The sequence below is a fragment of the Amphiura filiformis genome, chromosome 19 (assembly GCF_039555335.1).
Source record: "Amphiura filiformis chromosome 19, Afil_fr2py, whole genome shotgun sequence".
NCBI classification, from domain to species: domain Eukaryota; kingdom Metazoa; phylum Echinodermata; class Ophiuroidea; order Amphilepidida; family Amphiuridae; genus Amphiura; species Amphiura filiformis.
In genome coordinates this window covers 14,949,615-14,967,329 of record NC_092646.1, presented here as the reverse complement: position 1 = coordinate 14,967,329, position 17,715 = coordinate 14,949,615, and the positions used below count along the sequence as shown (strand labels likewise).

General features: G+C 36.4%; 2 protein-coding genes across 2 annotated transcripts; both read left to right on the top strand.

Moving 5' to 3' along the window:
* The first annotated feature begins 11,335 nt into the window (after window positions 1-11,335).
* Window positions 11,336-11,953, top strand: LOC140140402 (uncharacterized). Its single transcript, XM_072162162.1, has one exon. It carries the CDS (start codon window positions 11,336-11,338, stop codon window positions 11,951-11,953), a length of 618 nt encoding a protein of 205 aa, XP_072018263.1.
* Window positions 11,954-12,036: 83 nt separating this feature from the next.
* LOC140140401 (uncharacterized) lies at window positions 12,037-13,411 on the top strand. The gene is made up of 2 exons (XM_072162161.1): window positions 12,037-12,723; window positions 12,818-13,411. Exons 1-2 carry the CDS (start codon window positions 12,037-12,039, stop codon window positions 13,409-13,411), a joined length of 1,281 nt encoding a protein of 426 aa, XP_072018262.1.
* Window positions 13,412-17,715: the final 4,304 nt, after the last annotated feature.

Below are 17,715 nucleotides of genomic sequence, written 5' to 3'. Positions count from 1 at the left end.
GTGATACGGATACGTTAAAAATAATTTTAAAAAACCACAACATAAATATTTGAACAGGTGTATTTGTAATTATATTTTCCCCACAGTTAACCCACAAAAGATTTAGGAAAGAAAACATTGACATTGATACAACATGCTTATGCAACCTTGATGTCTTATGTAATTTTACCGCTACAAGATTTGCAATTCCATGTCGCATGATATAGGGCTAATCCATTTAAAATCCACACTCCCCATGTGTAAGATTTTGAATATATCTTCGTCAGGAGGAGTAAGACTTTCAATTGGAATTAGCACATTAACCAACTCTATTTGAAGTTCACTCTCCGTCTGTGGAAGAATCATGTTGAATATTGGAATTCAAATGGAACTGCTTAATGTGTTCATCCTATTTTAAATTCATACTCCCTCTGTGGAAGATATTTCGAACATGTTTCATAGGGGAGTGCGTTTTTAAATGGATTAGGCCATTATAGTGGCTTCATAGAATTCAGATGAAAGTATTATGGGAAAAGTGCACTTGGTCAAGAGCTTTCTAGTGGAACGTTCCAGTAATTAAAGCACCGTGAAACCACACATTTATAAATCACTTGTAGCAAGTTCTTTGTTAGCGAAGTAGGTGTGTATGATAAGTGTGTCTAAAAGGAGACAGCGCACAGAATCAACACATTAAACGAATGGTCTAACTCGAGGACATCACTTGTATTAGGAAGTCTGGCAGGCGGTGGTGGAAGCGATATCGCAATTTTTGACGTCGCCATTGGATTAACACATAATCATGAAATCTTCACAAACAATTCTAAATTTGTTATGTGGTGTCAAAGCAAAAGTATCTTACTCTAAAACCGTTGGGGTAAGACAATGTACCACACTGTACGTATGTTATTTTTCAATTTATAAATGCTAACCGTGTATTTTGAATGGGGCTGTCAGCCTTGTATTTTCGAAAGCCTCGAACGTCACGTGTCGCGTGACCTATACCGCCTGAAGTCTGGGTAATGTTGTGGATGGTTCAATCAATATTGTAGTATACGGGCAGCAAGAATAATGCACTTTTAATCTATGACGTAATGACATGAGGGCGCCCTCGCAAAATTGGGAAATTTCAGATATTTGGGTTTCTACTTACAAATCAATAGAAACATGCATCAATATCTGCGCGTGACTGGGACTTAGCTCTAGTGGCCTTCAAGAAACTTGATGGTTTAAGTTAAAATAACAACACCCTATATTATGATATGATGACATGTTATTTAACACATTAAGGAGAGGCACATAAACGTATGTTATGTAGCAAAATAATACACCGGGAACAGGGTAACGAACTTGACTTGAACAGTGTACATCCCTGTGAGGCATATTATTTTCTTGTTGTTCATTTTACTTCTCTCTCTCTGCGTTAACAGAGTTTGGGTTTGGGGGAATACTTAGATGACACAGTAACAGTGTTAATCTACAACTGCCGTCTTAAGGTTATTAATTATTTTAAACTGTTGTGATTTGGTAGTTCACAGCATCTTACGAATGGTAGTGAGCTTTGGCAAAAACTGCATTGCTCAATTCATAGCGAGCGTGTAGAAGAATTAAAATATCACAGATATACTTTTTATAGGTGCTGCGGTTCTTGAGTTACGTTGTAAAGAGGGCTGAAACAACAACACTTTTGTAAAACGTACATAACTCATTAACAACAATAAATTAAGCAAGTTTGCAAAGTATACGATTTGTAGAATGAACTTTTGCAAAACATCAAGGTGTTAATTTTCGATTTTTAGGCTGCTTCGACCAACAATACCTCGTCTACCCTTAAGGTTAGCAATCCCATAGGTTTACGTGTAGAAAAAGTTTTCATGCCGTTTTGCAAAGTCCCATTGGATTACGTGTAGAGTAAGTTTTCTTGCCACTTTCCAAAATCCTATTGGTTTACGTGTAGAAAAAGTTTTTATGCCGTTTTGCAAAGTCCCATTGGATTACGTGTAGAGTAAGTTTTCTTGCCATTTTGGAAAATCCCATAGGTTTACGTGTAGAAAAAGTTTTCATGATGTTTTGCAAAGTCAAATTGGATTACGTGTAAAGTAAGTTTTCTTGCCATTTTGCAAAATCCCATAGGTTTACGTGTAGAGTCAATTTTTCATGCCACTTTTAAATTTTGCATTGGTTTCTATATAGTTTTTTACTGTGTGTTTTTCCATAGACAGTTATGACCCTTCAGGATCACCGTAAGTTTACAGCATCTTGCGAATGGTAGTGAGCTTTGGCAAAAATTACATAGATTATTATTAAACGACACTTATAGAGCGCTATATTAAAATAGATCATTTCATTAGCGAGTGTGTTGAAGAATTTAAATATCACAGATATACTTTTGAAGGTCCGTGGTTCTTGAGTTATGTTGTAAAGAGGGCTAAAACAATAACACTTTTGTAAAACGTACATAACTCATTCACAACAAGTTTTCAAAGTATATGATTTGTAGAATTAGAATGAACTTTTGCAAAACATTAAAGTGTTATTTTTCAATAATATATTGATTTAGATAATGAAAATCGATTTTTTTTTTTCTTCTACCAACAATACCTCGTCTACCCTTAAGTGATACACACTGGGATCAAGAGAATTCCCCCAAACCATCTGCATGTATAAGTATCGTCATAAAGAACGCTGCAGTCATATTTTACAAAATCAATAATTGATATTTTACATAATCAATAATTGATAATAATTATTATTCTTGCCAACGCTTAATTAAACGACACTCTATATCCTCAAATATTAGCTTAGTGGTGAAGTTTCTGGATGTGTCGATGATGAGAAGGTAAACCTCCAAACTTGCTGCGATACTTAATCTGATATCAGTATAATTTACTCGTCATGTGTCATAATTGTTAAAGTGTTATGGTGAAAGAACGTACGACTGAAAGAAGCGCAAACATTTGGTCATATCATTTGACAGTTTATTGAAGTGTACCTACGGGATGGGGTTAATAGACTCATTCCTACAGATTTAAAAGTAAACTGCCTTTACCGCATTTTATATAGAAACTGCTACAAAGAATCATGATAGTTTGCTTTATATCAGTGTATAGAAACACCACAGTGTTGTCATCTGATATGAGTGCATGCATGCAATAACACAAAGACGTATATGATTCTATAAAAAAAACCATACGAAGTGAAGTTTACTACTCGATGCTGAAAAGGATATTATTCATTCATTTTGTTTGCTTTGCTTTGTTTCTATTTCTTTGTTTTAGTTTTTTAATGTTACGATTTTATTAATGATGAGGTACTTGAATTTGATAATGTCGAATTGTTCTTTGTGACATACATTTACAATTCATGTAACAACTTTTTAATTATTTATCACCATTTCTATCACAAGGTAATTTTTTCAGGGTTTTGGAAGAAGTTCTTCATTTATTAGGAAAATTCATCAAATTGGAAATGAGAGGAGTGATACGAATTCATCGTGTTCTTTTTCAAGCTAGTCTATGTAAACAAAATATTATGTAAGATACACTCTAAATTAGAAAGACTTATTTAAGTCTTAAAGTCTTATTTTTCGCGGGCTTCGATAAATTTTTCTCCAAAACCGAGAAACCATTTAAATGTTTTGAAAGATTCAAACTTCACACCAATCAGATTATCATGATACGTGCACGTGATACAATCCGATTCTCCTCGTAGCGTGTGTTCGACGCCATCTTTCTTTTCGATTTGTGCGGTGGAGAGAAGTACGTCGAAGTAGGACATGGAGAAATTCTTGGCCGAAAATGGCTTCGATGCCAGTATCCTCGACATACTAAAAGGTATGAATTTAATTTAGTATGCATCCAAGAACATCGTGAACAATTTTCACGGTGATAACTTGTAGACTTTTACTAGAATTTGTGTTTTTTTCTGTTCGGATTCCGGGTCGGATTCACTGCGTAAAGATCGCCGATCGGTAAAAGCTGTGCATGTCATGATGTGGGTGGCCCGGGCGCGGCGGGGAAATAGCAAGTGAGTGACTGCCTGCCTGTAGCATGTGCACCCGGCATTTGCAGCTGTCTGTGTGGGTCAAAACTAATGTAACGTAACGTAAGATGAATTTGTTTTTGTTGTATAGAGCAAATGTTAATACTTTAAAGATTAACATTTGCTCTTTGTAGATTTAAACTTTAAATCTGAAAGTTTTATTTTTTAAATCCCCGTGGGACTGAAAATTATAAAACTTTGTAAAGACTTATTCTAATCCTATATTGATTGGTCCCTAACTACAGTCTCTGAAGTTTTGAAAAGTAAGTCTTTTGGATTTGAATTTAAATCCCTGTAATTTAGAGTGTACAGTGTTCATGTTTAGACGTTTAAAAACGTATTAGTTATTGTTTGCACTGCGTATTACTTGCTGAGACAAATAAGAAACAATTTTTAATGCACGACAGTGAAACTCAGTATCTTAAGATCAAACGTTTCACCAAATATCTTAGAAAGTACGAGCAATATTAATGCATTCTCCTCCGGAGAGAGGGAACATTATGTTTAGTACGTGGAATACCATTTAATACTTTCAAATTCTCCTCGTATGTTTCAAGCTTTTCTGATTGGTTATGTGGTTTGAGGAATGTACTATTATACATGGAATTCATGATTATAGTATCATTAAAACTTGAAAATCTTCATAGATTTCATTGTGTAATACAGTTTAGATTAATGGTGGAGGGGATCAGATTTTTTTGTATCATATAGTGTTTTATATCTTACATAGGGCCTAACATTAAAACAATTGTTTCCAAATTTTAGTATTTTCAAATTCTGTTGAGTTGTATTGCTTCAGCGGATATGAAAAATAAAAACGTGTATAGGCCTAATAATGCTCTATATGAGAAGAGTGCCACTTTTGCAATCTTGCATTCATAGGGAAATATAAGAAAGGGTGTTTTCTTTTACTTCTAACAGTTAAATGGGACTGTTTATTAAAACTTGGTAACTTCTTTGGCTGATAAATAGAAGTCAGTAGGACACTTTCACCTGGAAATCTAAATTTTCACAAAATGTGCCATACGCCTTCTTTATACTGAGCCACTCCATTCCTCAGCTGGTTGATGCATATATTGTGAGCGTTCTTCTGATACCAAAATGTAAGTTTTGATAAGGACAAATTAGGGAATTATGCTTTCGATTTGGTCACACACCCTTAAAAAGAGAATTTACTCTATGTTTTGACATAAAAAGCGAATATATATTTAATTCGCTTTATATCGTTGGTGACATTCACCCTACCATCCTTCCTGAAAGCAATTGTAGCCCTCCAGCATCGGTCAATCAAAGGCAAACGACATCCAAGACGATGAAACTTAAAAAGTTTTTATTTCTAACCCGGTTTCTATAAGCACGCACTTCTACGGTCGACGTATATTATTGCAAAGAATTATCAAAATAGAGGCAATTCGCATGACGTAGTTCGACTTGAAAAACTGACTCTGTCATTTCGACGAAAACTTTGCGCTTTGGCTAAATGTGCTGCTATGTGAAACTTAAATGGGAAATACTTAAATAATTTACAACCATTTTGCACTAAAGAATATTGATACCGTTTATTGTCAATGTCATTCTTGAATTAGAATAACATTAATGTTTTTAGCCTCTGCCGTACATCTGTTGTCTGCGGTCATACCATTTGTTGGTGTAAATCTCGGAAAATCTCGAAATCCTTTTAATATTTCACAAATATCACATTTGTAAAAGATGCTAAAAAAAACCTATGCGTATAGGAAGTTAATACTTAGTAACTTAATAAATGCACAAAAAGATGAAAGAGGGGGCATTTACACTTGTTTTACTAGTCAGACAGATACTTGTCTTGAGCTGAAAAGCCATTTCTGTAAGTAGCTGTGAACTGAAATCAGTAGCAGTAACCTTGGTAAATATTGAAGTAATTGATTCCTACTTGCGGGTGGATGCAAGAGTGTCGTAAGTCATATAGTTGCTTATTGATACGGCCGGGACAACGTGAAAAGCAAAATGATCTTTGACCTTTATTTACCGTAATTTATTTTAAGTATCTTAATAAGTCGCATTGTTCTTGTTTTATTTCACCGAACCTTCTAAATTAATCTCATTTATTCGTCACTGCTACAATAATAATAATATCGTTCTAAGACAAAGAAGCTTTGACTTTTACGCCTTTCTTGAAGTTAACCATTTTAATGTGACATAGGCGGTCTCTCTGTAATAATAATATTTAAGACTGAATACTAGTAGTATGACGAACTCGTAAGAAAGCAGGACCTTTCTGACGGCAAAGTACTTTCAATGCATGTGAAAATCCATTTCCAAGTAAAGTAAAGACAACTCAAACACAGCATGCGGGAAATAGATTCAAACCTTTATAATCAAAAAGTCACGGGAATCAGAGAGAAATAAGAAAGAAAAGAAATGAATGTGACAGTAGCCCTTGAAATTGTCCTTTTTCATTAATGCAGTTTTAAAAGTGATAACAAGGCACGTGGCAGAGAGTTCATGGACCAAATCTCTAAAAAAAATCGATTAGGCTGTTACGTTTTTGTGTACTTTTCATGCTTTTAGCAATTTGCTGCAGTAACACGGCCCCATCATATTGTACAATCGTTCATTAAACATTGTTGTAATTATTAAATTCCAACTCTCAAATTACTGCAACTTTTACATTGGCATCTTCCTTGGGTTTTTGGATCGTCATATCTTTATTTCTTGAACAATGTCAACAAATTTATTAGGTCTTAAATTCGAGCTAAAAGATGCAGCTATTGTCTGCTGGTTGCAATTATGACATAGCTGTCTTTGTTTAGGATATACAAGGGGTAAACGTAAGTGGTACCTTAATGTTTTGGCTTACTGTATATTTAATTTGCTGCCGTGAACAATCGGTTTTGTGGCCATTTTCATTTTTACATCGTTGGTGATATTTACCCTACCATCCTTCATGGGAAATACTTAAAAATAAATTTTAGCCATTTTGCACTTAAGAAGAGTGATACCGTTTACTGCCACTGTCACTCTTGAATGAGAATAACATTAATGTTTCTAGCCGCTGCCGTACATCTGTTGTCTTCGGTCATACCATCTGTTGGTGTAAATTTCCGAAAATCTATAAAGCCTTTTCATATTTCACAAATGTCACATTTATAAAAGATGCCAAAAAAAACCCTATGCGTATCTATAGGACGTTACAATACGTACTAACTCAATAAATGCACAAAAAGATGAAAGAAGGGGCATCTACACATGTTTTACTAGTCAGACAGATACTTATCTTGAGCTGTAAGTAACTGTGAACTGCAGTAACCTTGGTAAATATTGAAGCAATTGATTCGTATTCCGAGAAAGTACTACAGTTACTTATCGATACGGGAAAATGTGAAGAGTACAATGATCATTGCTTGTTCATTTAGGCCAAAAAAAAAAAAAAAGGTTTGTCTCACGAACATTTGCCAAAAAAGCTAAGTGCTATGCTTTTTTTTTTTTTTTTTTTTTGGTTTAGAAGCTATGCTAATGCGTTTTTTTTGTTTTTTGTTTTTTAGCCTGAGACAAATGAAAATCACAAGACAGGTATTGGAAAACTACAAGTGGTCTTACAATGAAAGAGAAGCAACAAATTTACAATGTTAATATTCTGTAATCAAGTAAAGTATCAAGTATTCTTGCCGGAAAATACGGGTTACAGCTTCGCCCCGACACCAACTCATTTTTTAGGGCATTCAGAGTAACCGAATCGGCGCACCGATGCAGTGCCCAATTCCTCAGCACAGTCCCTCCTGTTTTAACTATACGAATACGAACAATCATGTTGAAATAAACAAAAAAAAAATCGTTAAAAACAGCTACAAAAAATACAAAAATTTATGAAAACAACATGGCTTCACTCGATCGCAGAGTTCTCCGTAGGCTAAGTCCTTTTATATTGCATCCACTTTGCTTCGTCGGCTTTACGCTCCGTGCCGTTGCAAGGATGGCGTGAAACTAGCGAGACTGAGGCTACGGTGTGGGTTACGGGCTATCTGCAACACTAATGGCATACACGCTGCCTGACATTTTCGATGGTTTTCTGACATTGAGGAATTCATTTTTACTACGTTGGTCGAACTATCGGGAACCGGAAAATTCGGGGGAAAAAAAAAAAACCTTTAAAAAGGCGGTCAGCGCGTAGACAAACGCGCTGTATCGCTTTCACATACTTATGCGCGCGGGTTCGTGAGACAAACCTTTTTTTTTTTTTGGCCTTACCGTGATTTAATTTAAGTAGTCTTAATAAGTCGCTTTGTTCTTAGACAAAATCATAGACAAAATTCCTTTCTAGGACAAGGAAGCTTTGGCATTTACGCTTTTCTAGAAATTTACAATGTCAATGTGACATAGGCGGCCTCTCTGTAATAATATTTAAGATTTAATACTAGTAGTATGATGAACTCGTAAGAAAGCAGGACCTTTCTGACGGCAAAGTACTTTCAATGCACGTGCAAATCCAATTCCAAGTAAAGTTTTGCTTAAAGTACAACTCAAATTCAGCATACGGGAAATTGATTCAAACCTTTATAATCAAAAAGTCACGGGAATCAGAGAGAAATAAGAAATAAATCAAATGAATGTGACAGTAGCCCTTGAAAGTGTCGAATTTCATTCATGCAGTTTTAAAAGTGATAATAAGGCAGAGAGTTCATGGACCAATTCTCGCAAGAAAATCGATTAGGCTGTTACGTTTGTGTGTATTATCAAAACTTTCAGCAATTTGTTGCAGTTAACACGGCCCCGTCATATTGTACAATCGTTCATTAAACATTGTTGTAATTAAATTCCAACTCTCAAGTTACATGCTGTGATAAACATAACGTATTCACTCAAACGATTTCATAAGATTCCTATCATCGTGTAGAGGTACAATGTACAAACTATTTAATGTAGTTTCAAGACTTCTTCTCACTTTATCCCGTATCTCAATTTGTTTGGGAAGTAATAACGTTTGGAAAAATTGTATTTATTATCGCCCATCCTTAACCTCGATTCCAAATGACCCACAGATTATACTTAATATATACCCAAGGTCAACAGACACATCATCACCACCAAAAACACACGACACACGTAATATTTCATAATCGTTTAACAACCTAGAATTCATGATTTAGTAGCTCTTTGCGTCTCTCGGCCGCGGCCAAAGTAACCAAAAACTTTACCTGTTTCTCCAATATTATTTTATAGATATTCCAGGGTATCAGAATAGTGAAATTAGGCTGTTGCGTTTTTGTGTACTTTAAAAGCTTTTAGCAATTTGCTACAGTTAACACAGTGCCATCATATTGTAAAATCGTTCATTAAACATTGGTGTAATTACATTGCAACTCTCAAATTACATCCTGTAAAATTCTCTATTTTAGCGAAATAAACAAAACGTATTCACTCCAAAAATTTCACAAGATTCCTAGAGATACAATGTACTTCAGTAGACAAACTATTATCTCATTATCATCATCAACACAATAAAACATATGAACCGCTTTTCTAACTTCATCTGAAATCCTTAATAGCGACACACATATGAAGATACTTGCATATAATGTATACGTTATTATACGAACTGATTCGGAATTTGAGAGCTTGAACAATTGGACTAAGTGTCCAGAAGCTATACGCATTTTCTATTTTCCCGATACTGAACGAGGCGAGGTAACTAACAATAACCAGAAATTAAAGTAATGCGGTTGATGGTGACCAAATACCTTAGGGTTTGCAACGCTAAGCTTTCTTGGCCCAATTTTACTTACAGTTTTAATGTGCCAGTTGAATGCTTGAGACTTCGAGCGATCATGAATTCTATTAACAACATTACTTATTGTAACTTACAACCAAGCATAATGTATTTAATGATAAAAACCCATGAAAAGAACGGAAATGATGTTATATACTAAAGAATAGTATTGTTTTGTTTCGTTATCTTAAACTGGTCTCGTTCAATGGAATACCAGTTGTTACCGACATCACCAGAGGGCCAACCAAGTTAGCGGCATCTTTCAAATGTCCATCTACGAATTGTGTCAGATAACCTATAGTCTATTCTACCCACTACTAAATTATCGGTTATATTATGACAAGACGTGTAATAAGTATATGTTGGAGTATGCTGTAGTACTGTAATATGTCTTCTTTATACAATTTGCCTTATATTGTACTAAAGCGAGATGACAACATCAGTTACAAGAACTCTTCAGACGCTTGGTTGTTACGAACTGTTGTTTGGTTGTTACGAACTGGTGTTAACTCTACAAGTAACCCTTACTCTAACCGCTATTCCAAGTAGCACAGTATTTTTCAGATTCGGACTAGCAACGTGTCGGACTGACGGGCGGACTCCGTTATGGGTATGTCGTTCCAAGTTAGTCACCTTGTAGATATATACTAGGAATGCAATAGTTTTACATGTTGCACCTGGATAACACCCATAGCAGCTCATACCCAGATGAATGTATTGTAACTATGGAATTCATATCAAAGTTTTCGAATCGAACCTAATAGCGAAATAAATGGTAGCTTTGACTATACTAATATTGTAAATATAGATAAAAAATTTATACCCTCTTTTGATTCAAAATAAACCGACTGTGATTTTGTTTAATTTGTCCCTTTTTGGCATATCCATTTCTCTAAACTACAACTGATCAATGTAAGAATATTACCCTACCTCTTTACTATATGTATAATGATTTTAAACGTATATCTAATAATTGATCTCGATGTTTCCTCCGTAGCATAATAAAAAAGTTCATATGCTTTAAGTAGGCTATTGGGTTTCCCTTTGAATATTGGCAAACTCATTGGGTGGTAAATTGGCTGCATGATGCGCAACTCCAACCTGCTTTGCTCTCCTACCTTACCCTTTCTTCACTGCATGCCCTTGCCTTTCTCCTGCATGCTTCCTACCCCTTTGCTTTACTTTGCTATACTTACTATAATAGGTTGTAGGCGCAGGAGGCATTCCATCAGCCCTCCTGTTCCTAATCGCCACTCTGTAGTTACCCAACCCCACGTTCACGAAGATTGCAAGTCAATCGCGTTCCACCTGTTACGGCTATGCCTTGCGGCATTGCTAACAGACAGGGCAATGGGGGCAATAGTTTGTGACCTGAAAGGCTGTTGGAGCAGTCTTGAAAGGTCATAAAATATTGCTATCTAATGGGTAGTCCATTACCCATGGCGGATGAAAGGATGATCCTTCAACGGCAGAAGGGCGGAAGAGGAGGACTACATCTCCCAACGGCCAATGGACAACGGATGGTAGGAGTTGCGACCACCATCAATATCTAGCAATTGAAAGACAAATATGATGGCAAAAACTATTAACACCAGGGTTAAAGTCCCTGCTAATTGTCCTGCAGAAGAAGCCACTTCACCACTGTGTGGTGAAAGAGATGACGTTGCTACCTCAAAGCCGTACGGAAGGGTACCAATTGATGGTGGTGGAAGCAAAGGGAAAACAAGCTTATCAAGCTTTCTGAAATGCAAGAGAGCTGTGAACATTGCTACTATGAATACTAGGACACTACGAAGCCCACATAAACAAATCGAACTGTGTGCACTGGCCCAGGACTACAAAATAGATGTTATTGGCATCCAAGAGCACAGAACAGTCCATGATGACCAACTTCAGTACGAAAATCTCATTGAAGGATTCCAGCTTATAACTAGCTCTGCATGGAGAAACAGCATGGGTGCAGCAGTCGGTGGAGTTGGAGTTCTACTGAGTAATTTTGCCAGAAAAGTTTTAGTATCTGTATGCTACATATCACCAAGAATACTTAAAGTCACACTTAATGGCAACCCACAGACTACAATCATAGTGACATACTCTCCAACAAATGTCGCTGATGAAGATGATGTTACAGACTTCTACAATCAGCTGACTAAAGCAACCAGGAAGTACCTGCACACAACTTTCTCATAGTAATTGGAGATTTCAATGCAAGAGTTGGACAGGACATAGCAAAGTTTTCTTATCACGAAACTACAAACAGAAATGGTGAACTTATGCTAGATTATACTCTAGAAAACAACCTTGTTGTTACCAATACCACATTTCAGAAGAGGGCAACAAAATTATGGACATGTGAGCTGCCAAGTGGGTATAGAGCACAGCTTGACTATGTGCTAGTCAGGAAGAAATGGAGGAATAGCGTGATCAATTCTGAGGCCTATAACTCATTTGCCAGCATAGGATCAGATCACAGAATCGTAACAGCCAATATAAGGCTTAGTCTCCGAGCAAATGGCAAATCACCTCCAAAGAGAGTAAAATATAACTGGAACAAACTTGCTTCTGATCCAGATCTGCAGGAAAACTATACAATTGAAGTGCGAAATAGATTCACTGCACTAACAGAGGAAGACGTTGGTACTGACCAATCCACAAGATATAGCTATCTCATACAAGCTAACAAGGAAACTGCTGCAAAGTTGTTACCACGTGTCCAAAAGAAGAAAAATCAAAATGCGCTTTGCTATGATGTGAGAGTCGAGAAAGCAAGACATCATCTGAAGGAGGCACATGACAAACATGTCATAGAGAATGACAAGTCAAGCTGTTATACATTTGAGCAGAGCAAAAGAGCCCTTGATGATGCATATGAAGAGGCAAATTCTGATTATCTAGAGAAGAAGCTCAATGACTTTGAAGAGGCCAACCTCAGTCATAAGCACCGGATGGCGTGGGACCTTGTAAACGAGATCAGTGGTAGAAAAAAGTCAAAAATGGAAGGTTAAAGGGGATACTAAAGAAGACAGGATCCAAAGCTGGTTCAATCACTTTCAGCAACTTCTTGGAGATCCTCCAGTTGTGACTGATGAAGATGAAGATATACCCACAATCTTCGAAGAACTACCAATCAGAACTGATCCCTTTGACAAAGTAGAATATCAAAAGGCAAAGGAGGCCATTAAGGAAGGGAAAAGTTTTGGTGAAGACGGAATTCCTCCAGAAGTCATAAAAAGATGCAACCTGGATGAAATTATCCTTGACTTCTGCAACAAAGCATTTGTTAGCAACGAAAAACCTGATCAGTGGTCTATAATGAACCTTATCCCTGTACCAAAAAGTGGGGATCTCAGCAACACTGCAAACTACAGAGGTATAAGCCTTAGCTCTATTGTAGCAAAAACCTACAATCGCATGCTGCTTGAAAGGATAAGACCACACATGGACATCAAACTCAGACCAAACCAATGCGGATTTAGAGAAAACAGATCTACTGTATGCCAGATTCTTGCACTTAGAAGAATAATAGAAGGAATTCAGGACAAAAATCTCACTGCAGTAATGACATTTATTGATTTTAAGAAAGCATTCGATACAATACATAGAGGAAAATGGTCAAAATACTCAAGGCATATGGACTACCCACCATAATTGTGAAAGCCATAGAAGACACCTACCAGAACACAAGAGCAAAAGTTGTGACTCCTGATGGAGAAACAGAGGAATTCAACATCCTTGCAGGAGTTCTTCAAGGGACACTCTTGCTCCTTATCTTTTATAACTGTGTTAGACTATTGCATGAGATCTGCTATAGATGGTAGAGAAGAGAATCTAGGCTTTACAGCAAATCCCAGACGCAGTAGAAGGGTTGGACCGCTATGTGTTACTGACTTGGACTTTGCTGACGATATAGCATTAATATCTGATACTGCCAGTCAAGCTCAGGAGCTACTGGAAAGGATAGAGAAAGCTGCTTTACAAGTAGGTCTGCACATGAATACCAAAAAGACAAAATGCATGGTATTCAATCAACATACTGAAGTGGATGTAAGAACTGCAGATGGAACCAGTTTGGAAGTTGTGAAAGACTTCAAATATCTTGGAGCTTGGATCAAAAGCAGCGAGCAGGACATCAAAACAAGGAAAGCACTGGCATGGAGGGCATGTAATAAGCTCACTAAAATCTGGAAATCCCATCTTCCAAGGCAGATTAAAGTGAAGCTATTCCAAGCAACAGTAGAAAGCATCCTGCTCTATGGTTCAGAAACATGGACAGTGACAACAAAGATCCGCAAGTTGTTGGATGGTTGTTACACCAGGCTACTTAGATCAGCTCTTGATATAAGCTGGAGGACACATACCACAAATAAAGAACTGTATGGAGAACTCCCAAAGGTAACTGATAAAATCAGGAAAAGGAGACTACAATTTGCTGGTCACTGTTTAAGAAGTACAGGGCAGGTGGTGTCAGACCTAGTGTTGTGGAAACCCAGTCACGGCAAAAGAAGTGTGGGGCGACCGAGCAAGACCTATGTAGATCTTCTGTGTGAGGACACTGGACAGGAACCAAACGAAATCCGGAGCTGCATGCAGGACAGACACATCTGGAGAGCCATCGTAGGAGTCCGACAGAAGTCGTCCGAAACGAAACACATTCATAATAATTCATAATACAAATATATATAAGAACAAAGCACACGAATTCATTATAATCGTTCAACCTAAGTTTCTGTTTGAAAACAGTTTGCGCTTCGATCTCTTTAACATATTATTTGAGTTTGTGAGAATTTACTTGATTTAATTAATATGGATGCGTTAAAAATAAGAAAGAAAAAAACACAAGATAAATATTTGAACAGGTGTATTTGTAATTATATTTTCCCCACAGTTAACCTACAAAAGATTTAGGAAAGAAAACATTGACATTATTACAACATGCTTATGCAACCTTGATGTCTTATGTAATTTTACCGCTACAAGATTTGCAATTCCATGTCGCATGATATAGGGCTAATCCATTTAAAATCCACACTCCCCATGTGTAAGATTTTGAATATATCTTCGTCAGGAGGAGTAAGACTTTCAATTGGAATTAGCACATTAACCAACTCTATTTGAAGTTCACTCTCCGTCTGTGGAAGAATCATGTTGAATATTGGAATTCAAATGGAACTGCTTAATGTGTTCATCCTATTTTAAATTCATACTCCCACTGTGGAAGATATTTCGAACATGTTTCATAGGGGAGTGCGTTTTTAAATGGATTAGGCCATTATAGTGGCTTCATAGAATTCAGATGAAAGTATTATGGGAAAAGTGCACTTGGTCAAGAGCTTTCTAGTGGAACGTTCCAGTAATTAAAGCACATTGAAATCACATATTTATAAATCACTTGTAGCAAGTTCTTTGTTAGCGAAGTAGGTGTGTATGATACGTGTGTCTAAAAGGAGACAGCGCACAGATTCAACACATTAAACGAATGGTCTTACTCGAGGACATCACTTGTATTAGGAAGTCTGGCAGGCGGTGGTGGAAGCGATATCGCAATTTTGACGTCGCCATTGGATTAACACATAATCATGAAATCTTCACAAACAATTCTAAATTTGTTATGTGGTGTCAAAGCAAAATTATCTTACTCTAAAACCGTTGGGGTAAGACAATGTACCACACTGTACGTATGTTATTTTTCAATTTATAAATGCTAACCGTGTATTTTGAATGGGGCTGTCAGCCTTGTATTTTCGCCAGCCTCGAACGTCACGTGTCGCGTGACCTATGCCGCCTGAAGTCTGGGTAATGTTGTGGATGGTTCAATCAATATTGTAGTATACGGGCAGCAAGAATAATGCACTTTTAATCTATGACGTAATGACATGAGGGCGCCCTCGCAAAATTGGGAAATTTCAGATATTTGGGTTTCTACTTACAAATCAATAGAAACATGCATCAATATCTGCGCGTGACTGGGACTTAGCTCTAGTGGCCTTCAAGAAACTTGATGGTTTAAGTCATCCCATGATATTGCGAGGTCTTTAAAATAACAACACCCTATATTTAATATGATATGATGACATGTTATTTAACACATTAAGGAGAGGCACATAAACGTATGTTATGTAGCAAAATAATACACCGGGAACAGGGTAACGAACTTGACTTGAACAGTGTACATCCCTGTGAGGTATATTATTTTCTTGTTGTTCATTTTACTTCTCTCTCTCTGCGTTAACAGAGTTTGGGTTTGGGGAATACTTAGATGACACAGTAACAGTGTTAATCTACAACTGCCGTCTTAAGGTTATTAATTATTTTAAACTGTTGTGATTTGGTAGTTCACAGCATCTTACGAATGGTAGTGAGCTTTGGCAAAAACTGCATTGCTCAATTCATAGCGAGCGTGTAGAAGAATTAAAATATCACAGATATACTTTTATAGGTGCTGCGGTTCTTGAGTTACGTTGTAAAGAGGGCTGAAACAACAACACTTTTGTAAAACGTACATAACTCATTAACAACAATAAATTAAGCAAGTTTGCAAAGTATACGATTTGTAGAATGAACTTTTGCAAAACATCAAGGTGTTAATTTTCGATTTTTAGGCTGCTTCGACCAACAATACCTCGTCTACCCTTAAGGTTAGCAATCCCATAGGTTTACGTGTAGAAAAAGTTTTCATGCCGTTTTGCAAAGTCCCATTGGATTACGTGTAGAGTAAGTTTTCTTGCCACTTTCCAAAATCCTATTGGTTTACGTGTAGAAAAAGTTTTTATGCCGTTTTGCAAAGTCCCATTGGATTACGTGTAGAGTAAGTTTTCTTGCCACTTTCCAAAATCCTTTTGGTTTACGTGTAGAAAATGTTTTCATGCCCCTTTGCAAAATCCCATTGGATTACGTGTAGAGTAAGTTTTCTTGCCATTTTGGAAAATCCCATAGGTTTACGTGTAGAAAAAGTTTTCATGCCGTTTTGCAAAGTCAAATTGGATTACGTGTAAAGTAAGTTTTCTTGCCATTTTGCAAAATCCCATAGGTTTACGTGTAGAGTCAATTTTTCATGCCACTTTTGAATTTTGCATTGGTTTCTATATAGTTTTTTACTGTGTGTTTTTCCATAGACAGTTATGACCCTTCAGGATCACCGTAAGTTTACAGCATCTTGCGAATGGTAGTGAGCTTTGGCAAAAATTACATAGATCATTTCATTAGCGAGTGTGTTGAAGAATTTAAATATCACAGATATACTTTTGAAGGTCCTGTGGTTCTTGAGTTATGTTGTAAAGAGGGCTAAAACAATAACACTTTTGTAAAACGTACATAACTCATTCACAACAAGTTTTCAAAGTATATGATTTGTAGAATTAGAATGAACTTTTGCAAAACATTAAAGTGTTATTTTTCAATAATATATTGATTTAGATAATGAAAATCGATTTTTTTTTGCTTCTACCAACAATACCTCGTCTACCCTTAAGTGATACACACTGGGATCAAGAGAATTCCCCAAACCATCTGCATGTATAAGTATCGTCATAAAGAACGCTGCAGTCATATTTTACAAAATCAATAATTGATATTTTACATAATCAATAATTGATAATAATTATTATTCTTGCCAACGCTTAATTAAACAACACTCTATATCCTCAAATATTAGCTTAGTGGTGAAGTTTCTGGATGTGTCGATGATGAGAAGGTAAACCTCCAAACTTGCTGCGATACTTAATCTGATATCAGTATAATTTACTCGTCATGTGTCATAATTGTTAGTAGTGCCTTTACCGCATTCTATATAGAAACTGATACAAAGAACCTTAATGATTTGCTTTATATCAGTGTATAGAAACACCACAGTGTTGTCATCTGATATGAGCGCATGCAATAACACAAAGACGTGTATGATTCTATAAAAAAAAATTACGAAGTAAAGTTTACTACTCGATGCTGAAAAGGATATT